Source organism: Apium graveolens, chromosome 8 (assembly GCF_009905375.1).
Source record: "Apium graveolens cultivar Ventura chromosome 8, ASM990537v1, whole genome shotgun sequence".
Taxonomy (NCBI): Eukaryota; Viridiplantae; Streptophyta; class Magnoliopsida; order Apiales; family Apiaceae; genus Apium; species Apium graveolens.
This window is the reverse complement of record NC_133654.1, coordinates 260905719-260919633: the sequence shown is the minus strand read 5'-3', so window position 1 is coordinate 260919633 and position 13915 is coordinate 260905719. Positions and strand designations below refer to the sequence as shown.

The 13915-nt window shown below is 32.1% G+C and overlaps 1 protein-coding gene and 1 long non-coding RNA gene across 3 annotated transcripts; both read right to left on the bottom strand.

The window, feature by feature from the left end:
- Positions 1 to 1275: 1275 nt before the first annotated feature.
- Positions 1276 to 1940, bottom strand: LOC141678542 (uncharacterized). Its single transcript, XR_012557782.1, has 2 exons — positions 1602 to 1940; positions 1276 to 1488 (listed from the first exon to the last, which is right to left on the bottom strand). It is a non-coding gene; the product is annotated as an uncharacterized LOC141678542 (long non-coding RNA).
- A 6326-nt stretch (positions 1941 to 8266) lies between these two features.
- LOC141676653 (SNF1-related protein kinase regulatory subunit gamma-1-like) lies at positions 8267 to 10827 on the bottom strand. Of its 2 annotated transcripts, XM_074482348.1 has the most exons (4): positions 10543 to 10827; positions 9584 to 9718; positions 9219 to 9488; positions 8267 to 8422 (listed from the first exon to the last, which is right to left on the bottom strand). In XM_074482348.1, exons 2-4 carry the CDS (start codon positions 9659 to 9661, stop codon positions 8339 to 8341), a joined length of 432 nt encoding a protein of 143 aa, XP_074338449.1. In that variant the 5' UTR covers positions 9662 to 9718; positions 10543 to 10827; the 3' UTR covers positions 8267 to 8338. The 2 variants fall into 2 exon arrangements, with proteins under 2 accessions (XP_074338449.1, XP_074338448.1); XM_074482347.1 differs by lacking the exon at positions 10543 to 10827 and having other exon boundaries at positions 9584 to 9884.
- Between the last annotated feature and the right edge of the window lie 3088 nt (positions 10828 to 13915).

The window sequence follows — 13915 nt, the reverse complement described above, 5'->3', positions numbered from 1 at the left end:
AATATTGGAAAAATTGTGTACTTGCTAGCTGGGCTAGAAGAATTTCAGAAAATATCTAGCCCAAGTCAATCGAGTGAGAAGACTTTGGATAGAAACGCAAAATAATTTAGTTAAAACTTACTTTCTCTATCCCATTAAATTCTTTACCTCACTTTTTATCACGTTTTTCAATACTCATTTAAAGTATAACTCCATTATATTTTTAAAATTTTCTTTTCTGTATAAAAATTTTATGTTTAAACTTTTATTCGAAAAAAAAAATTAAAAAATATTACGAAATTATATTTTATAGAGGTCTCGAAATGCGTGCAAATAGTAACCGTAGTGAAATCAAGGGGACCGAGGGAGTACAAGACATTATTCTTTTATTTATATATATTACTCCCTCCGTCCCAACCATTTTTTTACACTTTTCTTTTTGGGATATTCCATCCAATTCTTTATATTTCAAAATAACAGATTTGCAATTTGCAGGGCGGAGTATTGCTTGGGTTACGGGAAGTGGTTCTTATATAGGTCCTGGTTCCGAACCGGTTGCAGAAAGCCCTGGTGGGCTCTGATTGCGGGCTTGTCTAAATATGATTTAATCATTATCGGATTAACTTTTTTTGCATTTCTAGAATTCGCATTAGATATATTTAATTTTCCAAGCAGAATTACAAGATTTCGTATACTTTCGCTTAAATAAATTTTGTCATTACGAAATAGAAAACTACTTCGCATGTAAATCTTAATTATGGATTAATAATATATATGCACTGTATAAGCTATTAAAATATATCATGTAATATTTTGAATAAAAACCGAATCGAGAACCCCCATTCAAGTTCAACAATTTTTAAATTTTAATTTATAGAAACAAAATTGAATTAAAAAACTTCGACCACTAATTCCAAGTCTAGGTCAAGGGACCTCTAAATCCAAGTTGGTTTCTTTTTTCCACATGTATTTTGATGGTAGAATTACCATTTTGAACAGGAAATGGGTACGGTGGGTGCATCTATTGTAATGATCAGCGTGCTCTTGCTACTCATCAGTCTTCTCTTCATACTTTAGTTATCATCTTCATCTCCTGATGCTAAATATTCTGGGAAAGATATTATCATTCGAACCAATTCGTGGACGTAGTTCTATTGTTTCTCGTAAATTTGTAGCTAGTTGCATCGTGCAAAATAATAACAAATCCTTGTATATATGTTGCTAGTGTTAGGTTTTATGTGTTAAAATTCATTTTTTTTAATTTTCGTTAGTAAATTTATACTGCGTAGAAACACGTACTATCCAACTGCGCGGAGCATCTTTATTAACATTGATCGGACGATGTAGAGTTGCTAATTGCTACAAGCATGAGCAAGAAATTATTCTGTTTATTCACTATTTCGAGTTACATAGTTCTCATATAAAGTTGTATCCTGATTAATTTTTTTCACTTCCCCCCACCACCAGCTCTACTGGAATCACTTGGGTCAACCGCAGCAGTGATCCGCCCTACAAATTGGAGTGAGTTAATAATATAATATTGTAAGAAATTCAAAACTTAAAAATTAAAATTGACGAGTGCTTGTAGGCTCAAAGTCAGAATTAAAGATTAATCAAATTACTTTGGATTCCGTACACCAGCATGCGCCCTCCTGAATGGTAATTAGTATCAACCAGTGGAGATGATGAAATGTCGCCATAAGTTGCTTGAAATGACAAAGAAAGCATGAAGAGAAGACCGATGACTGTCAATAGCACAGAGAAAGAGGCTGCCACTGAAGCCATCTTTTGATCTTATTACTTAGCAATTATCTATACAATCGTAGTACTGTTATACTACGATTATGATAGCATATTAATAACTTCGATCCTTGATGCATTCATATATATAGGCACACATGACTTCTAGTACATCCTTGATGCCACCTAGAGGAAGAAATTGCATCTTTTGTAATTTGGTGGAAATTGTCCTTGTAGCTAATAATAGTTGAATATTTCACGTTTGTTAACTTCTACTAAAGTTATATAATTTTTTTCAAAAAGACGACTTGTTTGTCTTTTCTTTTTTAATTTATGCTCTTCAAATTTGATATTTTAAAATTACTAATAGAGATACTATTAGAGAGATTATAAAATAAAATTTAAATATTTTTTTTGTTAAAAAATATGATTTGATGAAATAATTTTAAAAATAGAAATATATTTTATATGTGATTAAAAAAAATCAGCTACAAAATTTAATATGAAATTTGGGGTAGTTGTTATAGCCAAAATTTGGCATTTGATCATTTCGGATCAAATTCGGATCAACTGGGATCAATATGAGATAAAGGATGAAAAATTAGATTTTAGGCTGCAATGCATGAGAGGAGGACGTGCCTTAGGGGTAGAACACCCCCTCATTGGGTGAATATGGTTTGGGTTAGTTGTGTGTCGGACTACAGTATGAGGCGAAATGTGTCTATAGAGTGAAGACGTGTCTTGGCCTAGGAAGATGTATAATTTTAGATTCATTTGGATAGTTGGGCTTATCCTCACCTAGGACAAGGAAAAAAGAGCAATTTCAGGGCGAGGCAAGCATGGAAGGAGTAATGAAGATTATTTTCACTAACATATTCGTTGTTGGTACTCTTCGAAGAAAGCTTGACTCGGTTAGGGAGGGGGTGGTCCGTGAAAAGTTTGAAGGTATAAAGGGGTATGCTTGATGATTGAAGTACTCCTCCTTTATTCAACGTGTGTCCTCCTTGAGAATGCGGGGTTAACATTGATGTATGATTTGGGAGCTCTATTCTTGCATTTAATAGGTGACCTCATTGGAGAATTTTTGAGTCATCCTGTACTTTTCATCCAAGAGCTTGGGATCACCTGTCCTACTATCTGGTGGGTTATTCTCATTTGGGGGACAGGGACGTGCTTGGCATTTCGGGTGAACTATGCCTGTACCTGCGTTCGTATATTAAGGGAGATAACTGTGACAGAGTGTTATCTTTGCGCAAGAAGATGCATTATCCGTGAAATCCTACGAATACGAACGAGTTTTGGGCCTTCGTAGTTGGGCCTCATAGTTCGACATTCTTAAACCTAGCGGAAGAAGAATTCTGGAAGGTTTTCTATTGGGCCCTTGAATAAGAATTATAATCCCATTAGATTTCTTGTTTTCCAAGAACTACGTCATACTTGATTCCTATATAAAGGGTATGTAGGAACATCGAAAGGGGTTATAAATTGAGAGTTAAAAAGGGCCACCACTAATCCTAAGACAATCTCAGCCACCAATTTACATACAAACACCTTCTCCTTATATTTTCGGCAAAGAACTAGCTGATATATTTTTTTATGTAGATCTGATCTGTTGCGTAAAAATAACTTTAGCTTGCTTCTATAAAAGATTTAATCACCAAGAAACAAAACTAAAGGATTGATTTGTTTAGATTGCTTAAAGAATTTAATCATCCACAAACTCAACGAAATCTGGATAAGAAAGTATAAAGGAATTAACGACCAACTTTCAAATATTTGCAAGTATAAACTCACGATTTTAATCTTATAAAATTCTCTGTCTCAAAAGATTACAATACAGGGGTATATATAGGTTAGGAAAATAACCTTAGACTTTTGGGAAACCCAATCAGATTCAAAATACGCTACGTATCTAATATTTGAGTCCAACTTAAAAACCCATAAAAGCCTAATCCATAAGGAAAATTACATAAAAACCTACTCTTAATAGGAAATTACATAAAACCAATTTCAACTAAAAAATGAAATCCTAGATGCTTAAAATAAGAAAAACCCTTTTAAGTGAAAGGTAAAAATTTGTAAGCCAAAATCCACTTAATATATAATAACCAGCCCAATCCAATAGATCAACCCTTTGGTAATTAAACTGACTATTGGTCTTGTAATACTGTCTAACTAATTCTCACGAATACTAATGAATGTAGATCAATCCAAAACCATGTTTATTTTCATGAGAACATGTTTATGAGCACATGATACTCATACATCATTAGATGATATATATTTTCTATGTAGATCAGATCTGTTACGGAAAAATTGCTTTAGCTTGCTTCTATAAATTTGATCACCAAGAAAAAAAACCTAAATGATCGATTTGTTTAGATTTCTTAAAGAATTTAATCACCCAAAAACTAAACAAAATCTAGATAGGAAAGTATAAAGGAATTGACCACCAACTTTCAAAGGTTTACAAGTATAAACTCACAATTTTAATCTCATAAAATTATGTGTCTCAAAAGATTAAAATATAGGAGTATATATAGGTTATGAAAATAACCCAAGCCCACTATGAAACCCAATCGGATTCAAAATCAGCTACATAGCTAATATTTAAGTCCAACTTGAAAACCCATCAAAAACCTAACCCATAAAGGAAATTAAATAAAAATCTATACTGAATAGGAAATTACATAAAAACCAAATTCAACAAGAAAATGAAATCCTAGATGCGTGAAACAAAAAATCCCTTTAATAATAAATGTAAATCAGTACAAAGCCGTGTTTGTCTTCAGGAGAACAAGTATGTCATATTGCGTGAGCCTGTAGGGTTTACCCAGTAGGCACCGGTAGCGGCTGCGAGTTACCTACGATAAAAAAAAGAACAAGTATGTTAGCACATGACGCTCATTCATGATTCTCCGCTTATTCGAAAAATAATTATCCTCAATTAATAATAAATGCATATAAATAATTAAATATCATGCTCCGCATCAGAACCTCTTTAATATTAGTTTACATCCACTCTACATTGCATGTAACATAAATTTGCAATCCAAATCAATCTCTTTAATTTTATTTTCTTAATAAGATCACGTTCAATACTAACACTAAAATGACTCTAAATATTATTATAATTTTAGACCAAAAAGTGTATTTTGATGTCAAAATAGGATTTCAAATAAAATGTTAATTTTATTTTAAAAGCAAATATTTTCAATTTTAGTAAAATTTTGTCTCTCACTCCAAAATTTCATTAAAACAAATCTACATAAATTTATTTATATTTATATAATGATATGATAAAAATAATTATAATTATTTTTAATCATAAATATAAGATAGATATTTATTTATTCATTTATAAGATCAAGTGTATAGCTATACGTTTGAAATGGATTTTTCTTGCTCTAATCCTATTATAACTACAAGACCATATACATTTATATATTGGAGTTTTGATCCTTTATCTCGACTATATCTTGACTTGATCATGTTGATCTTGCACGCAAAGTAATAATTTTTTTGCATTATGTGGAAATTCAAAGTACCATTAAAATAATCATTTCTGATTCTATTTGATAAAATATCTTTCCACGAAATTCCAAGTCCCTGGATAATTTACTCATTGTTTCCGTGTTTTGAAAAGTAAGAAAAGCAAGTGAAATTGAAGGATAAATAAAATGGTTTCACTTTCCTCCGTAATCGTGCTCCCAAATTTGTGCTCCCAAATTTTTAAAAGAGACAAAAATAAGTGTTAATAAATGTAAATTTGACAAACTTTCATTCCAAAATTTTCACTTCAAAAATGGGATAAATATAATTTAACTCCATTTTATTTTTTTTATTAAAAAATTAGCAAGCAACCCCTTGGCTTTGAAAAAGTAACGAGGAATCATGCAAGCGTGACTGCAGACATGAATATTGGCTTATGTCAGTGGTTACGTTTTTTCTTTACCATGCACTATCCTTAATGACTGATTAATAAAATAGAATAAAAATTCATGGGAAAATTATTATTTAATAATGTTGTTTAATTGCTGATTAAATTCTAAAGGTAGGTGTAATTACTTTTGTTACTCATCACTAATTAAATTAGTTGAAAGTGGGGTAAAAAAATATTCAAAAGTCATGATAGAATTGTGTTACCTATACAACTAATACCAGGGTAGCCTCAGAAAGAAAACTTTTGATGAGGTAAAAGTTGATTAGGTTGGGTTATATTTGATTGATATTATAAATAGGCACCATTATTATATTTTTTTTATATATGACTACAACAACCATCAACAAATATCAAAGGGTCCAACATGGTATACCATGTACGCATCCTCCGGTACAAAACGTAATAAAAGAAACATTGAATAAGTTGAGTATTTGCTAGCTGGGCTGGAAGAATTTCAGAGCATATCTCGTCCAAGTCAATTAATTTAACTACTCAATGTCCCATCAATTGAATTTCTAGTGTAGCGATCTTATTTCGTAAATCAAGTTAGACGACTTTGAATAGAGACACAAAATAACTTAGTAGATGAAATTCTTCATATATATCTATAGATGCAGAGATTCTTATGAGCCAAAGCAAAGAAATGGTTTCAGTAAATACTCAAGCAATAAAACTGGTCTTGTTACTTATCACTCTTCTCTTCACAATTTCTTTATTTCATCATGAAATTTTATCATCTCAACCGGTTCATTCTAAACATTTGGTGGAACGCAAGCTTGTTTTCGGTTACCCAAGTAATGTTCTCTCCCTCTCCGTGCAACTAACAATCTAAATTTACCATTGATTGAAGTCTATAAAACAGGCCATCATGTATATTTCCTCCGTCCCATCAGGATGTTTACATCTCTGGTGGGCACGGAGACCAATATATATATATAAAAGTAAGTAAAGTAATGAAAATTGATGAAAAGTGGTTAAAGTAGTGGGACCTATTACTATTTAATAATAGATTTGAGAGAGTGGAGGAAGTTAGTGGGTGTAATAGTGTTTTATATTATTAAAAGTTTACTATTTTTGGAATGTAAAGAAATGGATGGGACGACCCAAAATAGTAACTGTAAAGAAATGGATGGGACAGAGGGAGTATTATAGATGCTGATATGGACTAACTATTTTACTCATAATTAAATCATCTATTATATATTTATAGATGAAAAGTATATTAATTATATTACATTTTTCTACAATTTTGTTTTCCAACTTGCAGGGAGGAGTGCTGCTGGGGTCGGGGGAAGTGGTTCTCAGAGAGGTCCCGGCGCTACTCCGGAAGAAAGCCCCGGCGGGCTTTGATCGCGGGCTTTTCAGGTCCGGTCAAATATCCTTGCTCGGTGGAGTTATGTGCATCTTTATTATACGCACAGGATGAATAGTTCCCAAGTAGAAGTACTAAAATTCTTACTTGGCTTAAATAATTTTTTGTCATTGCGAAATAGAACTACTTTGCACAACAATATTAATTAAGTTATGGATTAATTAATTATTAAGCACTCTAAGCTTTATCATTTATGTACAGGGAATTTTTAGTGCAATTTACAGTAGTTTGTTGTTGATACAGCTGAAATATAATCTCATCAGACTTCTCTACTTTAGCCTAATTAATTTCATATGCGAAATCATCTTCATTACTACTCCCTCCGTCTTGACCAATTTTTTACGTTTGGTTTGGACACGGAAGTTAAGAAATATGTATAAAGTAGTGAAAAAAAGAAAGAAAAAGTGGATGAAGTGGTGGAACCCGTTGATTTTTTATGTATAAAAAGGATATAGTAGAGTAAAAATAGTGTGAAAAATAAAGATAAGTAGGAAAGTGGTGAGACCATTGACTATTTTTGATAAGTTTTGAAATGTAAAGAATTGGATAAGACATTCAAAAATGAAAATGTAAAGAAATGGCTGGTACAGAGAGAGTAGTTCATTAGCCAGTAAATATATGTAATTTTTTTCTTGCAAAGAAAGTGTTTAATAATATATAACGAGATTTTATTTGGATTTGTCTAATCATAATCATGCATTCAAGTATAGAATGTTGGTGTAAAATGTTGATGCTTTGATCACTACTAGAAAAAACACCTTAGACATCGGTTAAAAACCGATGTCTATGTAAAAAATGTATGATGTCTTCGCGACTGATGTTAAATATAATTTTTCATAGACATCGGTTTTTACCCGATGTCTAAGACAGACTTTCACAACGGTTCTGGAAAACTTCTGATGTCAGATATCAGATTAGACATCGGTTATATATATGTAACCGTTGTTAAAAGCCTATTTTAACATCATTTTCTTTAATATAACCAATGTTAATTTCAAAAATAGACATCGGTTGTTTATTCTAGAATTGATGTTATTGCCCTGTACTGATATCCCTATATTAACATAGAATATTAGACCATGCATTAACTACGATACTGAAAAAAAACTTAATTTTCAAAACTCAACCAATACATATATATTATTAACCAATTGAATTCAAGATCAACAAATTCTCAAAGTGTACAACTAATCTCCAATACGTCTATCTTTCTAAAAAAAACTATTCCCGTGATAAGTACAACTAATCTCAATGTATAAAATCAACCATACTCCTAGTACTCAAGCCAGCCCCTTTGATGCTGGCTAGTCTTCTTGTTCTTCATGTTCTTGAGCAATGACAATAACTTTTAACCTTTTCACCCCATCCAATCTTGAGATCTTTAAAACCTATGAATGAGATAAACAAAAGAAGGTAACATATAAGTTACTAATGTCTGTTAAAACTAGCAGAGAGGCCTTATATGATTAAACACCTAAATTATCACATTATTGAAAATTAAAAATTAAACAACATAGGAACATGGTTGCTCTACCACTGCAATTAGAAGCAGGAACACCAGTCTAGCAAGTCCATGCCAATACTCACAGTACCAAATACATCATCAGCTAGATAAAATAAAAAGTTTAGCATCCTTGCAAATCTTGGTTATTTTTGGAAGGGGAAAACAACTGACATAATGTCACTAATTCTGCTTCAAATTAGCTAGATAAGCCTCCAATGATCAAAATAAATACCCACATAAAAGAAAATAGTGAAGTAAAAAGAATAAAAGAACATATGTCCCTCAGAGATCAAGCAGGTACAGTGAGACATGGTGTCCTTTCTGTTTATTGCGTTAATGTTCAGACGACGTCCTCATTTATATGTCCAGCAGTCCAGATACTGATCAATGAAGCAAAAAGTGGTGTGTTCCCAATTAATTATAGCAAAAAATTTATGTAATCGACCAGTATCTGAGGTAAATATGGCTGTATTTTGCGCATTATATTATAATCGATGATCTTTCTCAACCCTAAATCATATTTTTAGCCCTGTCCGTATTTTAAATCTGGTCGGGAAAGCCCTGACCAGATTTAAACCAACCCACCTTAATCTTACTTACATGATAGATAATATATATATCATGGTCATTTATCTATTGAATCATAAAGATACATGTATATGTATTGCAAGTGATAGTACCTTCACAACGCGATTAGGCGTCATCAGAGGAAGACCAAGTTCTGAAAGTTTTTTAGTACCCCAACTTTCAAACCATTGCAGACTAGCACATTCCTCTAACATGTGAATAACAGCGGGCTGGGTTATAATATTCTCGATCTTTCCTACCCCAAGGTCAACCACGGGAACACTCTTCATTCTGTATTTTGATAGCAGCAGAAGCATAGTAAAAAATGAGTTTGAAGACTGCAAAGCAAGAAAGGGTGCCCAACGAAATGACCCTGACATATCCTGGACATGCGTAGTTAGAGATTTAGTAAAGTAGGATACAAATGGGAAAAGAGTGATTTACATTACACTGAGGTATATATAGAAGTTTAAAAAACCTTGGGATTCTTGTAAAATTCAGAGTTATATCTTGGAGAAGACATTCCAGAAGCTGCTCTTGCAATGGCATGGCTCATAGCTGGTTCTGATTCAGGTATAAAATCAGTGTGTGCTGATCCGTCCTTGTTTTCTAACTGCACGAGATCGGAAATATAACTCATGTACACTAGATTTATCTATAGTAATGAAGGAAAGATAGAATTCTTTTGCTAAAAATAATTTCTTTAATTATTTATATCATCAAATGGAAGACTAAGTTAGAGATAGAACTTGTGCTTCCTGCAGTACTAATTAGCAACCACCGGTACCTATCTATCTCCTATAAATTATATCAGTAATCAATTAGTCAAAGATTCGAGTTTGTTACCCTGTGATCAACAATTATGAAAACAAGATGTAAACTTGAAACAGAGGGATTAAATATAAAGCTATTTACAAAGATACGGATAAACATGTTTTGACTGATAGAAATGTACAGAGTCTGATTGTACTTGTCAATTATGTAATTACAAACCTGATGTAGAATCCATACAATAATACCAGCAAACTCTATGATACCAAGATATCTATCAATCCAAGTAGCATTCTCCGGCGCATCAACATCCACAGCGGACATTAAACCTATTGTAAATTTTTACTTAACTTGGGTGTTAATCCCAATCATTTTGATAATCATTTACACTTTTCTGGATGCACCACTATAGCATCATCATTAGTAAATATCTACTCTAGACAAATTCTCGGACCATTGTCAGCGAACTTGTAGCTATTGATGAAATATTTTCTTTATCTTTTCAAATGCCAGGATAGGTGGTGATATTTACTCCTGAGTGAACATAACGATAATTAGGTACAACATAGTGCACTTTATTAAAACTAAACACCTAGTCTGTCAAAAAAAATTCCATACTACAATGTAGTATCAGATTTATAGAGAATTGTTGTCAAATAGCTATACCTTTCACTTCCGATGCAAACTGTTGTCAAATAGCTCCACCTTTCACTTTCGATGCAAAACTGGTAACTTCAAATTGGTTGCAATTTTCCTAAGCAAATATTTGGCAAAAGCATGAAAACAATAATGTAGCTGAAATCTTACCTGTTGTGCTCTACCCTAATTAAAAAAAACAATAGATGCAACATTAGTAGTTCATCCATAAGAGATCATACTCAAAATTGACAAGTTATCGCTAAAATAACATTTACTACTACCAAGCCGACAAGGCAACAATAACAATATGACTCAAACACTTGACAGCAAGGTGGACTAGCATCTAACCTGTAGAAATTCCATGGACAAGTAGTATGCTTGCTTTACATTCACCTTTTCATAGAAATCATATGTCGTATTCTAGTTAACGATAAGTGAATCACGAACACTCTGTGCAGTAGCAAAATATGCTACTTGGATTAATAAAAACATATATAAAGCGAAAACAAACAACAAAGGAATATTAATATTAAAGAATATTAATATTAACAAAAACAAAGATACATAATCGCATGTATCGAGAATAAAAATGACATAAAAAAGACTTGTAATTAAGAAAGAGCATTAAAACCCTTTGACTACTTTATAAACATAGAGATTCACAAACAACAAGAGTAAGTCATGAATACTGATATTTGCTTCAAAAACATGAAAATACCATGAGTCTAGAAGATTTGAGATGGGTAGTGATGTTTCTAAACCTGTTGAACAAACCATTAAAAAGTAAGTACACTGAAAACCCAATCTTGATAAAGAAAACAAAACACAATTGAACAAACTAATTCAAGCCGCGTCGAGAAATTAGGGTTTCACACAAGGAATTTGATTAATTGAAGATTTACAATTTAGGGTTTAATTAGAATCCTAATTACTTGTAATATGAGACGATGATATAAATTAGGGTTTTAATAATGGAACTATGGTAAGAGAGATAGAGAGATGAAAGAGAACGAGAAAGAGAGAGGGAGAGAGAGAGAGACATATGAGAGAGAATGAGAAAGAGAGAGAAGAGAAAGAGAGAGATGAAAAAGAGAGAGAGATACGGGAGAGGAAGAGAGCTGGGAGAGAGTGCTCGGGAAATAATTTGGAAATAAAGGGGGGGAATAATTTTTTGTTGTTAAGGGGGAAACATTTTGAAGATAATGGGGGGAGGAAGTATACGCGTGTTTTTTTTAATTTTTTAAAATTAATCATTAACAACGGTTGTAGTTTCAAACCGATGTCTAAAAAAATTTGACAACGGTTATTCTATAAACCGATATCTAATTCATGTTTTTCATTTTTCTAAATTACTATCGACAACGGTTATTTTATCGACCGATGTCTAATACACGTAGTAACATCATTTTAAAAATAACTGATGTCTAAAAGAACTTTAACATCGGTCGTCTAAGCAACTGATGTCTAAGGACCGATGTCTATTGACAGAATTCTAGTAGTGGATGATGGAATGGAAATTGTATGACGCTCCCACGAATATTATCCGTATATATTTTTAACGAAAATGCTATTTTTGTTTTATTTTTTATTGGAATATCAAGTGAAACTCCAATTAAAACAACTAAACGTACTATTTTTCGTACTTTCTATTGAAAATTTCATTTGCTATTCGAATTAAATATTTCAGTGATATTTTCTTTACTGATATCACCGGCTAGAACGTTGTCAGCTTAATTAATTGAGCATTTTTTTAATGGGAAAGCCAATGCAGCATGAAAAGAATCCAAGGATTGGAGTACATGAATAGCTAATAAGCACGGCTAGAGGTACCAAATTGAGTAATAAAATTTGGTACCAAATAATATGGCACCGATGAGTTGGTAATTTGGGAAAATGTTATTGGTGAAATTTATGTCAATATAGGTATTCATTATTATTAATTAACTTGTATCCAATCAAATCATGATAATTGTTATTTTAAAAATATTTTGGATATCATTTTGGTATTTACAGAATTATTTATAGCTAATTCACTTATCTAATTTGTTGGAAAAAAAGAAGATAAATTATCTTCACTAGGTTTTGCAGTCCCTATAAATTCAAAATTTTATGAAGTAATATTAGTACTCCCTCTGTCCCATTCATTTCTATACACTTTCCTTTTTTTGATGTCCCGTTCAATTCTATACATTTCATACTTATCAAAAATAGTAAAAATTTTATAATATAAAAATCAACTATACCCACTACTTTCTCTCACTACACTCACTTTATTCATTAAATATTGAATGGTCCCACCACTTTAACCAACGTTATACTTTTTTTCACTAAATCAAATTTTTTCGTTTTCTCTCATCCTACTATCTTAACAAAACTAACATTATTTTATTATGTTTCTTATTCTCCGTGCCCAAACCATTTGTATACAAATGGCCGGGACGGAGGGAGTAATATTTACCTCAAAATACATGTAACTCGTAAAATATCAATTAGCCAAAAAAAAACCCGTAAAATATGTCATATAATAAATATATCATATAATACGATTAGACCCCAGTAGCATCAGAAAGCAAATAGGTGTTGGGTATAATTCTAAATAGAATTAAAACTTCGCGCAACAATAAGGTAGTTACATATATCACAATTAACAAGAACAGACAGTTAACCAAATAACGAAACAAAATCACAAAGGAAAACAACAAGATATAAATTAGTAACTGAAATTGACAAAGATAGGACATAACACTTAGCTCTATTAGAAGTTTTAACAAATCTGAAAGTACCAGAACAGCTGAGGCGCATAGGCTTCGAGAAGTCTAGACTATTCTTGAAGAGATTATTACCCCACTTACACTGTGTTGGGTTGCAGCAATATCGCTTTCAGGATACAACAGCTCAGAGTACTCTGTCCACAGATACGTAGCACTCAACAACGACCTGTAGCTTAGTTCACCCAGAAAAACTATGTTATATTCTGTATGTTTGCAGGAAAGAAAAAGAGAAGAAGAAGCAGCTTGGGTTTTCACGATTCTGTGATAACAGTATATCTTCTTCCCTACGTTTAATTGAGTATATATATATATATTAATATATACCCCAAAACGTATCTGAATATATTACATTAATTAAAATAAATATTCAGACTTAAATTGCATTTAATGAATATTTCCAGAAATATAACAGTCAGCCCATCAGGATTTGAACTTAGCATCAATGGATAATGCACTCAACAAATCCATCAATGGATAATCCGTATTGTGTATCAACGGATAATCCACATTGTGCATTAACAGATAATCCACATTGTGCATCAACGGATAATCCACAATGAACTTCAACGGATAATTCCATCAACGGATAATCCACATTGAACTTCAACTAGTAATCTACATTGAGCTTC

What these genes read in the sequence shown, in the direction of transcription:
- LOC141676653 (XM_074482347.1), bottom strand. Translation starts at nt 9,745, where the DNA reads ATGAGTTATATTTCCGATCTCGTGCAGTTAGAAAACAAGGACGGATCA. An exon ending in AATTTTACAAGAATCCCAAG is followed by an intron (nt 9,489 to 9,583) that starts GTTTTTTAAACT and finishes ACGCATGTCCAG; the next exon opens with GATATGTCAGGGTCATTTCG. An exon ending in CGCCTAATCGCGTTGTGAAG is followed by an intron (nt 8,423 to 9,218) that starts GTACTATCACTT and finishes TCTCATTCATAG; the next exon opens with GTTTTAAAGATCTCAAGATT.